This window comes from Nyctibius grandis, chromosome 10 (genome assembly GCF_013368605.1).
Source record: "Nyctibius grandis isolate bNycGra1 chromosome 10, bNycGra1.pri, whole genome shotgun sequence".
Classification (NCBI taxonomy): domain Eukaryota; kingdom Metazoa; phylum Chordata; class Aves; order Nyctibiiformes; family Nyctibiidae; genus Nyctibius; species Nyctibius grandis.
Window position 1 is genome coordinate 1,488,629 of NC_090667.1, and position 18,013 is coordinate 1,506,641.

Below are 18,013 nucleotides of genomic sequence, written 5' to 3' on the forward strand. Positions count from 1 at the left end.
GCTCTGTTTGTGGTAGAGGAAATGATCATTCCAAGATCCTGATAATGACTGAAGCCAGAAATTTACTTCTAGCTACTCTAAACACTGTTTTCAAGCTCTCACCTCGAGCACGTGTGCGATGCTCACTGCCTCATCTCCCCGACTCCCCACTGAGTCTCTTTCACATGTTTCTCTTTCTTTTTAGGATCCTCTAGATGTTACTGGAATGTGACTACAGAGAAAAATGTGCTTTTCTAACATCTCGGTTGTGGACATTTAATCAGGCTTTGATTTCTGGAAGCCATTTCCAGATGGCTTCATCTGGGAATGAGATAGAAAGATGGACTCACAGGCAAGGTGGCAGAACTGGAGAGCTGGTAGAGCCTGTGCCCTCTACTGAAAATAGTAATCGTCTTTCACCCGTGAAGTCGATTGGCAACGTAGATCATCTCTTGCACCTCCCTGGAAGAGTAGACTCTGCTTACAGCTCTTTCTCGGGGGGATCGAATGTTCCAGACTATCCCACCCCATCGTGCTGTGGTGAAAACTGCTGTTTGCCTCCAGAGCAGGTACCGTACATGGACTCGGAATATGTAAGAGGTATTTATAATCTCAGTGCAGCAGACTCTGACCTCAGATGCCTGCATCCATACACGGCACCAGACCTGAGCATCAATAATAACTCTCACAGCACCAGCCTCGCTGAACGCTGTGGCAGCACTCCTACTCGAGGGGCTTTAAATCAGGGACTGCTGCCTCTGGCTGCACCTCCACCTTCTCCTCCCACGCGACTTGATAGCTATAAAGTCACTAGACACCTTGAAAACTCCAGAGGGATACGCACCTCTGGAAGTCACAGCGAGTGTAGTGTGCAGCCAGCTCCTTGCATGCAGGACAATCACCCAGCAGATAGGGATGCACCACGGGGTCAACACAGGGATGAAATTACTGAGCAAGACATAGTGGCTGCTATGAGAAAGACTCTGGGAAACAAGGGACTTTCTTCTTCTGATTCCACAAATAAGGCATCTGTATCAAAAATTCAGGGGTTAAAGATGGAGGAAGATGGAGAGTGGAGCCCATCCCAACAACCTATAAAGAGAAACAATCCACACGTTTTCAGCAGACCTTCTTCATTCATTTTTCAAGAATATTTAAAGACTGGCTCTGTGGCTAACGTCCCTAAAATGCTTTCTGCTTATAATTCAGTTTGTGCTTATAAAATTCCTGAAGAGACGAACTCCAGGTCCTATCACCCAGTGCCTACCAACCCTAGCACTGTTAATGATACACAAGAAGACAAACAGTGTCCGTGCAGTGTACGGAAGCCAACTTTCAGAGAAGCAGATCTGCAAAGCGCAGGGCCAGAACCCAGCCAACAGTGCCTGCTCCGTGCTGAGTCGCATTCAGACTTGGATCAAGAGGTGGTTGAGGATGGTTGTGACTTAAAATACATGGAGAATGCTCTTCTAATTAAAAATGCTTCCAGGAAGCTGAACAGTTGTACAGGTGAAAATCAGTGCTCTGACTCTGAAGGAAAAATTGGGAGTGATGTTAGAGAACCACTCCTGAATCAGCAAGCCAAAATGTCCTGCAGCTATAATGCTGTAGGAGCAGAGCACCCTTGCTGTGAGGAGTTGGATCAAGGAAATAAGCAACGCCATGATAATACTAACCAAATGTCTTTTGTCAGACCAAAGGAAGATTCCACATCTCAGTTTTTACATGATGTCAAGAAAGAAAAACAGGCTAATAACAGCAGTCCTGACCCTAGCACCCATCCAGAACAAGAGGAACCTCCTGTTCAGAAATATCAACCTGAATTTCAAAAACAGATCTTAAGACAGCATCAGGATGATTTTGCTGGTGAACAAATAACCAGGCAGACGACTCCCATGCTTTACTATCTTTCTGGGGGGAAACCCACCAACATCCTGCACCACAACAAGCTCGCCCAATGTCAGGAGGACTCAAGGAGCTCCCCAAAGGAATTTCCAGCAAGCAGCTCCTCTGCCTCAGCGTGGTGTTCAGAGATACAAAGGGAAAGCAGTCAGCTTCAAAGGACCAACCACCACCATCAGTGCAGTGCTGATGATCTCCTGCTCGAGTCTGAAGATCTCATTCTTGGGAGTCCTGCTTCATCCATGGATGAGAATTTCAAGAATGACTATAGAGAGCAACTTAAAGTGGCTCAGAAAAAGGTTCTGAGAGAAACCTCCTTTAAAAGAAAAGACTTACAGATGAGTTTGCCCGTTAGACTCAGACAGAAACCTTCTAAAAGGCCTTCAATTGAACACCTTAGGTCTTTCTCGTTATCCAGTGCAAGCGAGGATGCCAAACCTGTTCCTTGTTCACCTTCTTATCTAGAATCCTTGAAAAGTTTCAATAGAGATGAAGAAATTAAGAGGCCACAAACAGGTCGAATAGGGGGAAGGAAAAGGGTAACAAAGGAGCAAAAGAAACTGTGTTATTCTGAACCTGAGAAACTGGATCAGCTGGCAGATAAGGAAGTATCATGGAGTCAAGCGAGGGATGAAATCACTGAGCAAGATGTGGTGGCAGCTAGGAGAAAGACTCTGGAAAACAGAGGGAGGGCACTTTCCAGTTCAAACATCTCCAGGACGGAGCTGAAACAAATCCAGCACACTGCACTTCTGGAATACATGGAACGAAAGATTAATCAAAGACCGGGTGGTTCCCAACACCTCCCGCTGCATAAGCCGCCCCTGCAGAAGAGGCTCTCGCATCCCAAATGGCCTCCTGGCAAGGTTTCCCATCCAAACGGGAGCAGGAAGGTGCAAAACAATGAGGTTTTCTGCCAAGTCTTCTCTAAAGAAAAATCACCAGATGTTTTTCCTCCTTTGGCTTTTGTTCCCCCGCTGAGCGTGACCAGCGGGTGCGATCCCGGCTCCGCCGCTGCTGGTCCAGCGGCCTCGGAGCATGACCCGTCTCCCAACGAAGAGGACAGGAGCTGCACCAGCAAGTGTGCGTCAGCTGAAAGTCTCCTGCAGGCAGATGCTCCTGCATCTGCAAGAGCTCGCGAGAGATCAAAATCGACTCCTCCTTCCATGCAGGTAAGAAAGATATTAAGATAATAATTATTGTTTGAGTCCAACTTATGCCTTTCTACCTATTTTAGAGGACTGTGGGACTATTCACATGAAAAACTCCTGAACATCACGAATGAGGAATTAAGACTTGATTTATTTTATTTTTTTTTTAGCATGCAGTAGAGAGATGATAGATGCAGAGGAGAAGCCACATTTGCTTAATCTGTAGGAAATGCTGTGTAGCTGTTTGAAAGCAAAATGCATGTTCTGGTTTGCAGTGCGCAGGAGAAATAATTTGGGGGGATTCCAGGAGAAGTGCTACCAACTTTAACATGGTATGAATTTGTGATTGATGTAACAATTAAATGGTTTTGAAAGTATTTTGTAAGAAAGTATTGAAGGTGAACAAGGTGTTCTTTAGTGTGAAAAGCTGCAAGAGAATTGGGTCAGGATGGAAACTTCGTAACAGCTGAGTGAAGTGGGTGTTGGGTCTGGGGAGAGCTGCTTGTCATTCAGCCAGGGCAGAGGTAAAGGCAGGGGAGATGAGGACTGAGGGTCCCTTCCCGAGCCCCGGAGGGGTGTGCGTGGGGTCTGGCACTGGGAAGATGCGGTTGAAGAACACGTGCTGTGTGCGGGGTGAGGCCGTTCGTGTTTCGGCAGTCACTGTTGTTAACTACAGCAGCTTCATTAGAGCACTGTCCCAGAAAAGGTTGTTATAGAGAGGTTTTTATAAATGACCGACCTTTTTGGCTTCTGAATTTGAAGGACAGTAGCTGTCAATATTGTTGTCAAGGAGAATAAAGAAGATAAAAGGGTCAGAGAAACAAATAATGTCATATACTACTAAAATTACCTGACTGAAGAGGCTGACAAATTTCCACCAAGGCTGCCTACTTTCTGAATTGTTATGAGTCAATGAGAGTATATGTTTGGTTGCTAGCTGTTCTTTGGTTTTCTAGGAAAGAGAAGGATGCTTCCTAGGAAGAGCATAATAGCAATTTCATTAATAAAAGGAGATAGGCCAACTCAAAAATAAAAACCTTGGTGAACCTCCTCAGAGAGTTGGCTTCTGTTTCTGGGGATAACAAACATGGGAGTAAAATTAAACAGGTGCCCAGTGTGAAGATGCTGGTTCTCTCAGTGTGCTGTTTTCATTTCCAGGATGCTCACGGGTGTGCGGGGGGTGCGGCGGCACCCACTCGGCGCTGCGAGAGCTGTCTGGGCACCCCCAGGTAAGGCTGCGAGGGCTGTGCCTGGGCAGAGCCCGTGTCCAAGGTGTGGGACCTCCAACGGCAGCCGTGGTTGTCTGCTTCTGCCCTTCTGTCTTGTGATGCTTCGTTGTCCATATGGGAATGTTCATCTGCTGCGCTGTTTGTTTCGCTTTGGGACTGTCTTTGAGATAATTCTACTGTGTGGAGCAAAAGTGGAAAATGCAGAGCACAGCTGAGCTGCTCTCCGTCAGATCTCTGAGATCACAGCTCCCTCCTCTGAGCTCTGGCAAAAACAGCACCTGCCACAGCTCGGATATCCATCCCCAGTCTTGAAACATGTGTGTTCGCCAAGCGCTGTAATAGCAACGGCATAAACTGCTTCTCACTCTTGGGCTGAAACCTTCTTGCTATAGAAATAAGAAGGTGTAAGGAACAAGATGATAAAGGTTTGCCTTCTTGCGATACAGTCATGTAGGAAAACACATGTGAGGAAAACACAGAGTGCAGATCGTCCTCCTGTTACTGCCAGCTGTGCCCAGATGTGGCCTGAGAAAGGTCACAGCAAGCCCTGGTCCCCACAAGCATCTCGTCGTGTCGGCACCATGCTCACCGAGGCAGGAGGGCTGGCTGTGTGCTCTTCATTTGTCACACAGCATCGGTGTGATGTTTTAGGGCACTTTTTACCACGGGTTTCTTTCAGAAAACATGTACTTTGGTCATAACTAGAAAATGAGAATGGGGATGCAAACAATGTGGCGAGGTGCAGACAGACATTTTACTTGCTCCCTTTTTTCCCCGAGCAAAATTTATTATGGAATCTGAATTTTAAAAACTTTAATAAAAAGAGGAAGCTGGAAAGATAATTGCAATTACCTGTAGCTGCTTAAACAGTCTGCAGAAATATCTATTGTAGAGGAAGTGCCTCAAATAAAAGAAAGTGTCTTCTTTTTTATAGTTTCCATGATCCTGAGAAAGGTGGATGTAAGAGTCATGGATATAAAGACAATGACCTAATTGGACGTGCGTGCTGTCAGGATACCAAGGAGCTGACTCCTGAAACCTCTGTTCCTGTCCCAAGAAGCAGAAGCAAGGAAGCTGCTCAGGTGGAGGAGGAAGGCAGAACTAAATCTCTGCATGGCAACACTTCAATAAAGGGCACAGAGCAGCAGCCTGCAGCTCCTCAGGAGCAGGAGATGTACTGCCACACAGCCTTAGCTCAGCCTCACCCGGGAGGCAACAATACAGCCCAAGGCTTGGTTGCAAAGGACACATCCGTGCACAACAGCCAGGGTGATACTGTCCCCGAGAGAGAGACAGATCTGCCCCAAAGGAGACTGCAGTCTCCTGAAGACCAGCGGTATGAAGAACTTGCTATGGAGATCATTGCCAAAGACAATTCTCTGGTTGATATTCTCATGCCTCATCCTGTTAGAAAAACTGCTTTAGACCTCATGGAGGGTCTTTTTCCTGTTAACTTTTCCGTGCTGGACAAATCACCCAGGAAAAAGGGAGACGTACAGCACGCACAGGAGAATGAGTAAGTAGACAACACCAATTATCTAGTATTTTAAGCTATTTTAGTCTATGAATATCACGTATATAAGAGTAGTCAGATGTCTTGAGCATATTGTTTTAGTTTTGTTTCATTAGCAAAATATTTTAGCTTTCTGATTTTCATATCAAGAAGTATCTGAGACTATGGGTATATGACAGAAGAAATGCGGTTCAGGGATACCTTATTAAAAGGGGCTGTGACAAACCTGGGCTGCACATCTTCTGCTCCATATCTTTCAAAAAATTAGAAAAATTGCTGCTGTGAGAAGAAAGGAGAGTGATTCTGGAGTCAAGGTGGATAAAACCATGAACACAATGTCTGAGAACAAAACTCAGGTGTTTGCCACGGGTATTTATTTTCTGTTCCAATAGCAGGAAAAGTAGTGAAGATGCAACAGAAGAATGTCCTGGACCTGAACACAATGCCAAGCAAAGGAGCGAAGATCCTACCTCGAAGGGAAACCCAGTCCTGAATAGGAGCAGAGACAGCACGAATGACCTCGATGACATCACATCTAAGAAAGTAGGTAGACGACCATCAGAGGAATCGTCATTTCTTCACCACGACAAAGAAGTTGTTATTAATGTGGATAGTTTTATTAGTTACTTTTATCTCACTAATAATTTTTCACACCTAACTCTGAATCAATTTTTTCCAGTAGGTAAAGTCCTGGCAAATTGGCGTATTGATCATAAATGGTGGTATTTAAGTCCTGCCTGGTTTGATTCAGATCTCTCCTCCCACATACTTCTCTTTAGCAGGTCCTTGGGGATGGGTTGTACCTGGAGCAAGCGCGCAGGGCTGGTTACACATTCCCTTGCTCAGCCAGCTCCTGTGCAGCAGCTGACTCACGATTTAACATGCAAAGCTGGTCTCAAAATCTGTAAAATTCGTTACAACTGGCAGCCTAAATAAGAAATATTTTTTTACTCTGCAGCACTTGCTGCACACTGCGGTGCCCTGTTAATTGTCATGCGTGCAGGGAACAGACGTAGCTTGGACACAGCTGGGCTACGACAGAAATACGGCAGCTTGGAAGGGCAATAGGTAGCTTTGAAGAATTAGTTAAATTTGTTTTTTTTTCCTGTAGAAACCTGGCCCTGCTTCATCCCAGGTAATGACCATCTGCCTTCCTGAAACTCCTCTGGCTGTGCACGTGGTGATATTTTTCAGTACCCCCTGTCTTCACTGCTGCTCCTGTTCGTGGTGGCACTGGCTGATCTCCAAAAAAGCTGAGAGGGTTCTTCCCCCTCTCCACTCTCGGGGCCTTCTCCCATATCAACATTTCTGTATCCAACAGCCCCCTCTGTGTGCTTTGCTACCCAGGCACTGGGGCTGGCTTGAATCACCCGTGGAATGGACTTTTTCTGTGCATATTAATAATGAAATTCCAGTCAGTTCTTGTAAAGCTTTGTAATAGAGCTGTGACTTTATGCTCGTGTCTCAGAGCATAACTGTGTGTAATCATGTTGTAACTGTTATTGTAGTTCACTTCTGACTGATTGGAAGCTCTCTGAGCTGGGGATCATATCACTAGTTAAGGCAATTAAACACTAATTTACTTTTCAGAGTTTGAGAATTAAGTACAGCATAGAAAATATTTTTTTTTCTTTCCCAGAGCTTAAAATTATTTGAAAAGTCCAAAATTTGGCAAAGACAATGTGAGGAAAATCCGTTCTCTAAAAATTATATAGATTCTCTTTGGCAATAACAGCTTCTTGTGATTTTTTTTTTTTCCCTTTGCAGCTGGAACTCATCTCCAGCCTCCGGTCAAAGCTGCAGACGCTGTGGGAGGAAAGGGAGCTCGTCCTCTCCGAAGCCAGGGAGTGCGCGGAGCGAGGCGGGGAGCTGGAGGCCACGGTGAGGGCTGTCTGCAAGCCCAATGAGTTCGAGCGCTACATGATGTTCATCGGTGACCTGGAGAAGGTCGTGAGCCTCTTGCTCTGCCTGTCCAGCCGCCTTGCCCGAGTCCAGAATGCCATGAGGAGGATTGATGGCAACACGGATGCTGAGGAGAAGGTGAGTGAGAAGCAAGCAGGGTACTTCATTTGTTTTGCTCGCTTCTTTCCAGGTGGGGCTGTGCTCACCTCATTTGTCTGAATAAAAGTTGTAAATCATCCATGAATCCCAGCCAGCCCTTGCCCAGGCAGTGTTTGGTGCCACGCCATGGGCTGTCTCTGGGGCTGAGGTGGAGCGGACCTGAGGTTCAGTGCTGGAGAACAGAAGGGCAGAGTGAGCTCTGGGTGCTGGGGTGCTGGAGGGGGGGCAGCAGCAAAGCCCCAAAGGGTCTGAGCCAGGGGGGTGGCCTTTGAACCCCCAGGCTGCTCCCTGTGGAATAGCTCCAAACCTGTGCTTCAGAGGGGGGTTTGTTGTTTTTTTGTGTTTTGTTTTTTCATTTTTTGGTTTTTGTTTTTTTTGGTTTCTTCTACTGGTGATTTCAATACTGTAATTACTGCCTTTGAAATAGTATTTCACTTACTGGGCTTGTCTTAACTGTAGCGAGCAGGAAGAAGATGTGGTTGTAACTGGAGATAAAATTCCCTGTAGTTTAATTCAGCTAGCCAGTTTTGCTGGAAAATTAGGAATGGTCTCATGTCACCAGGAAATCAAGTCTGAAAAGTCTCTTTTTCACTAGAGGAGACAAGCCAAAGTTATCCCAGGAATGATGCTTTCCTGCTGTCCTTATTGCTTTTAGACATGTTTCTATCAATACAATACCTGCTGTTATCTCATTTGGAAAAGCACAGAGTTAGAAAAGCTGAGATTTCTGGAGCTGTGCTGCTGCTGACCTGGAGCTCTAGAGGTTTGTCGTAGTTCACGTGCAGAAGGGGGGCACCAAGAGAGTCCTGCCATGCAGTGTGATGTGGGGCATCAGCCCCTGCCCGCTCCAAACTGTCAGTTGTGTTAATGTGAAAAACTTTGAGCAGTGTTTCATGCTGACTTTGGCCTTGTGGTTGGTGGCAGGGCTGCTGTTTCTTTAGTGTTATGTTTGTTCATAGTAAATACATTAAATAATTTATCCAAGATTTTGAAAAACATGCTCAATAAAGGCTTTGGTACATGCCAGCACTTTCACACCCATCTCCCAGTCGCTGCAGTTGCCCCAGTGTTGGCAAAACCAGCAGCCTCCATCTTTTGACTCCATTTTTAGGGTGTTGATGGTCACCGTTGCTCTGTGCTATATTTATGGACACAGTCCTGAAACGGGATGTTTTCCAGCAGTGCTATCCCTGTGAAAATCATGGCAGCTGAAAGAGAATTAGCTAAAATGTGGAAGGTATTAAAATCGTGTAGAACAAGCAAGGTTTGATTCTTGTGGGTTTGTTAAAAAGAAACCTTTGATGAACAGTTACTGTCTGCATCAGAGTTTCTTTGTCACCTTTTAATAGATGTCACACTCTCTCTTTAATGTGACATTGGCACTCTGGCCACACACTCCTCACAAAATACAAAGAGATGTGCCTTAAAGAGCTTCTAATTGAATGAAGGTGGATACAGGATACTCTAAAATTACCAGAATAAGTATATTGACTTTTTTCCTGAGGGCAGCATGGAAGAAGTGAGCCTTGCTGGGGTTTACTGGGTGCCTTTACCTTACAAGCCACAAGAATGAGTAATTCAATCAAGAAAAAAACTCATGTGGAACACAAAGCCCACAGAGGAAGTAATTAAACTAAATCGACTGTGGCTTCCTAATGAAGATCTAGAGCCTGCCAGGAATGATGAGTTTTCATAGTGTGCTGCTTTGTTTTTTCACCCTGTTAGCAATCGCTGAACGAACGGCACAAGCTCTTGTCTCGACAGCGGGAAGATGCAAAAGACCTGAAAGAGAATCTAGATCGTAGGGAGAGAGTGGTCTCTGGTATCCTTGCCAAATACCTGACGGATCAGCAGCTCCAGGACTACCGACGCTTCGTTCAGGTCAAGACCTGCCTGCTGATTGAACAGAAGGACCTGGAAGAGCAGGTTAAATTTTTCAAAGAACAATTAGAAAACCTGGAGAAAAGCATCCCCCTCTAACACCCGCCAACTGACCGGCCGTTTTCACACGGCGTAACTTGTGACGTGTCCCTGGCAATCCCCACGCGCTCGGTTTGGTGGGTTCTTGCAATCCTGCTGGTGCCACGCTATCGACAAGTGCTCGGATGCTCTGGGCACGCGCTGGACGTGCCTTCCCCGTTGGACTGGCCAACTGACAGCATCTTGCAGTACGTAGCAAACTTCATGTTGGAAATGACTGATAGGACGTGTTGCTCCTGTTAACTTGGCATGTGTTTCCCCTTCTTGTTGTCTGTCCATCTGTTTCCAGATTGACATAATCTCAATAAAAGAACGATACAAATATTTTCCTCTTGTGGGTGGGCTGAGTGTTTGAAATGAAAAATGATGTGGGTGTTGAAATTTGAGTTGGAGATTGCACAAAGCCATAGGAAATGTTATGGACCATTTCAGTGAAACTCCCGCACTCGTTTCTACTGTTTATGTGTGTGACACAGTAAAAATACACTGCAATGGAAGAAAATCATTATTTCCTTTCTTGGCAGTTGCCATCCATGAGTCTGTCCTGGCTCTGCATAATCCTGGTAGTAGTGGGTGTTAGGAGGGCAGAAAAAAGGGTGGTCTGCATTGGCATAGCCAAGCAAAGAGACACTCAGTGATGAAGACTCAAATAAGCACTTTGGGGAGTGATAAACTCCAAGCTTATTCCTGCACCCTCATTTGCAAAGCCCTTGCTATGCTTTCAAAGCGTTTATTTTTCAAGCAGCACCTCCAGGGGTTTGTTTTTAGGTAGTTTTCAGTTGTCAGCGTGCACAAGAAGTGCTGAACGTGGGGGAAAGCTCTGCTGCGGAGCGAGGTAGGTGGGACGAGTGGAGCAGATAATTCAGTTTCAGTGAGGCTTTATATAAATCCCTTGGCAAAAATCTTTTAAACTGATGTTGTGTGTTGAGTCAAACCAGGGATGCTGCTGTATTTAAAATTTCAGTGTGTTTTTTTTCCCCTTGTTTGTTTGTTTTTAAGTATTCAGTGAGAGGAATATTCCATCTGAGCTACATACCTAGACCACAAATAAGGCAGCTACTGATCTAAGTCAGGTTTCTTCCACAGGCAAAGTAGATTTTCATTGTTCTGTGACAGGAGACTACACGAGGATGCGTTTTACTAGTGGTGTGTGTCCTGACTGCGTGTGTCATCACCACTGAGAGAAGGGGTCCTGTTCCTGAGGCATCTTCTCCTTCGGGATTGTGTGAGCTTTCAATAAACACACAGCCACCCAGGGTGGGGACTTGACATGGGTTTAAATTGGTGGTTTGGATTTGTTTTATCTCAGATCATGTTCTTCCTCTGAGTTTACCCACTGGGCAACATGAATGAACCAATCAAGAAATGGCAGTGAACAAAAAGGAGCCATGGTGTGCATTCTGCATGGGCGGTGTTGGTTGAGGATAACTTGCCAATGCTCCTACCTGCTCAAAGAGGGCACCAAAGAGGGTACAGTGGGTTGCACTTATCATGAGCAAATTCAGAAGTGGCCTGAGAGTTACCCAACAGTGCAATAAAGCACGAATAGTCTTAATACATGGGGGAAAACGGCCAGACACAGCAGATCCCGTGAGTAGATCTGCTCAGTGGTTCTCAAAAGGCCATAAATACAGGCTTTGAACGTGTAAATCTGAAAGCTGCCTTTTGAAAATGGTCTTAAAAAAGAACAGAAGTGATGCTGACAGAATCAATGGAGATTTTAAAAAATATGAGCTATGTTAGATGAGCTGTTTGCATTCGAGAAGCCTGACTTGGAGGTGTACTCTATTATTATTATTATTATTCCTAGCTCATGAAAATCCACCTGGTTGGAAATAAATGTGTGATAACTGAAGCTAATGCTTGCCTTTAAGGGAAAGAGTGGGTCTGCCCTCTTTAGTTTCTCTTATCTTTTTGGTCTTCTGTGTCAGGGGGAGGAGGAGTGCTGCTCCTAGCAGGCTGGCATTCACACTTATGCTTCAAAGAGCAACAATTAGAAATAACTTTTACTCTGTTTTCCAAAAAGTCACGTATCTGTGTTCCTTGTTACTTTGTTGGAACTGTGAATTCCAGGCAAAGTGAAAAATGGATACAGCGATGACATCAAAACCTCTTTGCTGGTAAGTAGAAACCCCCTTTCCAAAGCACCAGCAGGTCTGGATCGTCAGGTGGGTCTCGATTTTGATACTGATCATTTGTTATCGAGCCTCCAAGTCTGATACTGCCTTAATCTCCCAGGCAGGAGGTAACCGGACCCCACTGCCACGAGAGCACTCAGAGACCTGCGGTGAGCTGTCTGTACGAATTAATTACAGCTGCATCCAGGAGAAAGCAAAATAATAGTGTGAAGGAGAAGGAAGGAGGTGAAATCGGCAAAACGCGAGCGACTGGATCTGCCCCGTGGGGTGCTGGCTGCGGGGGGGCTGGGGGGGTCCCAGGAACCATCTCGAACTCATTGGCCATCCACGCACAAGCGGTGTGGGGGAAGAAGCTGCAGCAGCGTATGCTCTGCTGAGCAAAAGCAGGTGGGCCTGATCTCAGGATGAAAAGATCCCTTTTGCTGCCTGGTGCCAGAGAGATGAGCAAGCGCTGCAGGTGTGGGGCAGAGCGGGGGGGCAGTGGGAGCAGACCCTGCACCGCGCCTGTCTGACAGTGCCTCGGCGGCAGCTGCGGGGTTTTAGACGTAGTGGCTCATTTAGAGTTTGATTTAACACCCACTGCAATGTGTGGGAGGCACTGCTGGAGCAGGAGCTGCTCTTTCAGCCTCTTGGGCACTAAATTGAAGGATTTAATTTTTTTTTTATTAAACCCAGGCCTCGTTTTCTTCACTGGGGTGTTATGCCGTGGGGCTTTTAGATGTGGAGCTAATTAAGGAATGGAGGGGTGCAGGGGTTAATGTAAATGTACTCTGCAAAAGATCCATTTGGTGCTTGAGAGCTGCATTTAATGACTGATATTCTCTCTGCTTTGGGAATTCATGGCAACCATCTCAATAAAATTTTAAAAATAAACCCGGAGCAGCGTTGCAAAGCTAATCTACGCCTGCAGGGAGCCCACGTATACGTTAAAAAATAATCAGGCTGTAGGAATCATGCAACCTCTGGGTTTCACAAAATACACTCAAGAAGCAGCGTATGAATTTCACGGCTAAATGAAGAGAGGCATTAAAGGTTATTGGAGAGACTCTTAAATGTCACATGAGCCTTGAAGCTGAGTCACCTCCTAGATAAATCCATGGAGAGAAAATATGGGCTGATCTGATGGTCTCGGTTTAGACAATAAGAGACACTTCTGAAAATGTGTGTGAACAGCAGGCGTCTTTCTAATGGCCTTCAGCCCATGGCGGAGGAGCAAGAACATCCCAAACTCCCTCAAGAAAGAACCACTTGTGAAACAACCCCTCCTGCGACCCCTGCCCCGCGACAGCTCCTGATGGGATGGCTGGTGGCTCCAGCTGCTCCCTCCTGAGCGTGAGGTCAGTATCACCTTGGCACCCCGCTACCCCACCCTTGTGTCCTGGGCTTGTGCATTGGGGCGTTGTGCTTTATTCAGTGAAAATGAAGGTTCCTGCTCCCAACGGGGGCTGCACCACATGCTGCTACAGCAGCTCTGTTGGGGAGGTCTTTGCAGGTGTAACGGTGTTGATCGGTGGAATGAGTTTGGTGAGAGCAGTTTCTAAGTGCTTTTTTTTTTGAACTAGTCTAAGTGATTTGGCAAGGCTCCTCTCTTATGGCTGGCAGCTACATCACCATTACAAAGCATCTCCTGAGGGGTCTGTTTGGAGTGAACTGCCCAAAGGACCAGGAGGTGACCAGCCACCCTCGTTCAACAACCAGCAGTTGGTGATGGTGCAGTGTAAGGGCTAGATGTGCTTCGTGATTTGCTTTGTTGTCTTACAAATTAGTGAAATAAACCTTGGAACTGGAGTAGAAAATGAATGTTCCTCATTAGGGTGCAGAGCTTTTGATCTGTGTCACCCTGCTCTGTCCCTGCTCTGCCCCTGCAGCAAACAAACACCGTGCTGTTCGTGACCGTGCTACGCGCCGGCCAAGTCCCTGTTAACAACCTCTTAATTTGAGGGGGTCCCACGTTAGTACAAATCACTGGAAAGAGCAAAAAGTGCCATGTCACCATTTTACTCAGATTAATACGCAAAGCAGGAGGCAAATGCATCCAAGGAATGTAGGTCAGGGTGGAAACGTGCAGAGCAGGAGGAGAAGGGACGAGCAATGGGGAGCGAAGGGGCTGCCTCGAGAGGCCTCCTCCGCCCTCGGCAGGTGGGTGCAGCTCCCGTGGGTCTGTTGCAGTTATTCAGCGACTCTCTGCTGGACTGTGGGTTTATGATGAACCTGAGATCTTGCACGGAGCCCTTGGCAGTGCAGGAGCGGTATTTCCCGTGGGTTTCACAGAGCAGGTGTTTCTGTGTGGCACTTGGGAATGGAGGCGGCCAGAAACCCACACGAGCCCGACCGCGACCGCGCTGCCTCGTGCTGCTCAAACAGCCCCATCCTGGAGGCCAAAGTCTGTCTCTTTGTATGGAAACGTGGCTTGAAGCTTGTTTGCAAACCTCTGCAGCGCAGGTTTTTGAGCTGATATTCCTCAGAACGAAATGTGCCGAGGAACAGACAAACCGAGTTATCTTTAGCAAGATGGGCCGAGCCAGGGTCAGACAAACATTAGCTTTGCTGATCTCTGATGCTGCTGAACTAAAATCCGAGCCAGTTTTGTTTGCGTAGGCGCTGCACAGAACGCGCAGCAGTCACAGGTTGCAGATGACACTGCTTGTGCTGCCTACAGGTCTAAAAAAATTATCTTGATTTCCATTTGGAGTATCAGTCCTAACTGTGTGCTTTAAAGTGACCAAGGTGATTATCTCCATTTTATAGCAGGAAAAGAGAGATGTGGCAAGCAGGCGGGCTAGTAACCAAGGCAAAATACAACCCTGAGCTGCTGAACCCTGGTCCTGTGCCTTATCTGCACCTCCCACCTCCAGCCTTCCCCTGCTGCTGGCCTTCCCCCCACCCCATAAGCCATCTCAGCACAGCAGGAGCGGAGCCCAGGGCGCTGGGGTTTTGTGGTTTTATCTTTCCTGCAATCAGCTTTGATGGTGCAGAAGGCAGCTCCCGGCTCTGGGCTGGGCCACAGGTTCCAAAGGCTGCTTGCCCAGCCTGTGGCACACGCTGCCACACAGCCTCTGCCCTGGGCCAGCATGCTGATGGGAGCTGGGAGCCGCAGTCCTCCTCTCTGTGAAAGCACCCTGGCTAAACTCCATGGCTCTCATTCATTCACGTAAAAGCCCTGCTGTGTTCAGCTGGATCGGGGCTTGTCACAGTGAAATTAAGGAGTCTCTCAAGCTGAGGGATTCATAAAACAGTCCCAGCCTTAGTGTCTGCCAGGAAAACACTCCCGTGATTGTTCTACCGTGTCCCTTCCACAGTGTAAAGTACTAAAGCCAAACCCAGCAAGGCCGATGAACTGGTTTTACTTCAAACTAAAGACAATATGTATTTTTGTAAGCTTACAGCAGCGCATTCTCACTACCTCTCAGTGTTTGTTTGCACCTGAAGCCGTACAGCACTGGCTATGCTAATCACAGCCTGCCTAAATACTATCTTTTCCTTAATCTGCTCAACAAGGTGGAAGAATGAGCTGAGTCACCACACAAACTTGTTGGCAGAGCCCGGCCCACCCCACGCACTGCGCCGACCTTGCGAGTGCCCCACCTTTGTGTCTCAACCTTCCTGCCGAGCCTCTGGGCACCCCCCCGGGGAAGGCTGCAAGGACGAGGGCTCCGTTGTTGGGGCTGGACTTTTCTATCTCACCAGCTCATCGCTGCGATGCCTCCGAGGAAGGAGTAGCGTAGAATTTCCTTGATGGTCCGTGTTGCAATGAGGTCTTACCTCAGCCATAACTTCTTGCTTTTCCTTTGACACAATACAGGAGCAACGAAACCTTCTCCCTACTTTATGGTCAGGTCATCACCACGCTTTACGGGTTGGTCGGTTTTTTTAAACAGCAAACAATCTATCCTGCAACCTTGCCTCTGACTCGAGTAGGTTTTACTCAGAATTAGCACTAAAAAATCAGCTCTGTGCTTTGAACAGGTATCAAGCGTGTATCCATAACTCATGAATAAACTTCCCACTAAGGCCGAGTCAAACTGGAGAGTGTTTCCAGTTCACACAGAAACAGAACGCAGCGTCAGTCCTGCCAGTGCCTCAGACACAACACGAATGCACACACATGCTTCTGTGGTTTCAGAAAATACAGAAAAAAAGTGTTTAATGTCAATAAACTTTAAAACAGAGTGACAGACTTTTTTTTTTCCTGGAACTCTGCGAGCTGACACAGGGCAGCACAAATCAAGGTTGCAAATGACCACGCTGGTCAATGGTCACGCCAACAGCTATGGAGCAAATAGGATTTTCTTTTTAAACCTTACTCCAGATATAGAAGTCATAAGGTGCTTGATCATTAACGTGTGCTTAACAACTTAATGAGTTCAACACGGAAGCAGAGCAGTGCAGAGTAATCCAGCCTCTTCCAAGAGCAGGTGGATCAGGCAGCTCTGCAATCGCTGATTATGCTCCCAACAAATGTCACCCACTCCAGGGACTTCGGGGGAACGTTTTGAAGTAAAAGAGGGCAGTGCCTCCCCTTCAGCGCAGTCCTGCAGCATTCCTGGCCCAGCGTTTGGGAGAAGCCAATTACAGCCAATTAGAAGTACTAGGCTGAAAAAAACACCCCATTCCTGAAGTCACTGACTTGGAAAAAAAGGCAAAGCATGCAAAGGGTTTCAGTAGGAAACCTGAACACCTGACAGAGCTGAAGAGCAGAGCAAGCGCAGTACTGCCGTCACCTTCGTCACCTCTGGATTATACAGGTGGTTTAGTGACATTAAGAGAAAATGTGATGGTTTAGCAGGCTGGCCCCAGGAGTCCCCCAGTTTCTGTTCTTAGCTCTGCTTCTTCACATGAACCAAACAGTAATTAAAGAAATAATCATCTCACTGCAAATGTATTACTTAACCTGCAGTTCGCATGCTTTTTGGAGCTAGGTGTAGTTCTAAATATAGAACAATTATGTTTATAATATAAAAGAGTTAGTTTTAGGTCAATGATTCATGCTGTTGAGACAAACACTGCTTTAAGAGGTCATGCAGACATTCTATCATGAAACACCTAACATAACAGAAAGCCCAATTTTTATAAATATTTATTGTTAATAGGTCAAAACCAAAGGCCAAGTTTGAAATAAAAAGAATCAGACATATGAGCCTTTGTTTCCAGTTGGCCACTCAGAAACTGTGGGATCCCATTCCCAGTTTTTCAGTTCAGTTTTTCACTATCAAATATCAACAAGGTTTTTATTCAGATTAAGTGACTGAACTATAGGCAAGTTTAAATGTTCACAGTATCATCAAGACATGTGCCTGTTAGTACCACCTGGTCAAAAAGTCTTCCAGGAAGAGGAAAAATAAAAATCTAAAAAAAATCTAAACTGTTAACCTAGCCTTCAGACTGAGGTAGACAGGTCATGGTGACTTGAGTGCTGAGGGCTGGGTTTGTATTTTTTTAAACCTGTTCATCTAATAAAATGCTTTAGGCAACAATTGAGATTGTTATGTTAGTATTTCTGATAGAAACTTTATTTTGAAAAAGTACACAGGTTTTTTTAAATAGAAATATTCCTCTTCTGTTACCAAAATACTCAGAAACATTATAGAAAACTACGCATCTTTCCTCGAATAATTTAAGCCTGCTATGTAACAAGCCGTGTTAAAGCAGCCAGCTACCAGCTTGCTGTTCACAGTGTAAAATACTCAACCCTTTACCTCCCTTTCGCTCTCCAGCCGAGGAACACAGATCAAGGCAGCTGCACCTTAAGCATTTTAACCTGTCTACACACACACAGAGGTTGTTTTAGTTTTTCAACCGTTAAGTGTGAAGTTTGTCTCCGCTGATAGCCCAGCACGACGGTACATACAGCATTGACAACGCTCCCTGGGCAGCTCCCTTTCCACCGGTGTCCATGAGCTGGGTTTCATGCCATGGCCTCTGGAGCCAGACCCTATCACCGATTTAGTTAAACATCCAAAAAGACAAGACACAGAGAGAAGAAATCCAAGCTGCTTCTGCGAGAGAAAATCGAGACCCCAGTCACATCATTAAACAATTTTGATCCCAAGAAGGCAGAGG

The 18,013-nt window shown here is 46.2% G+C and overlaps 1 protein-coding gene across 1 annotated transcript; it reads left to right on the forward strand.

Moving 5' to 3' along the window:
• Positions 1-290: 290 nt before the first annotated feature.
• On the forward strand, positions 291-10,067 carry SHROOM1 (shroom family member 1). Its single transcript, XM_068409445.1, has 6 exons — positions 291-3,053; positions 4,191-4,261; positions 5,196-5,777; positions 6,167-6,317; positions 7,542-7,814; positions 9,561-10,067. The coding sequence occupies exons 1-6, from the start codon at positions 291-293 to the stop codon at positions 9,813-9,815; spliced, it is 4,095 nt and encodes a 1,364-aa protein (XP_068265546.1). The 3' UTR covers positions 9,816-10,067.
• Positions 10,068-18,013: the final 7,946 nt, after the last annotated feature.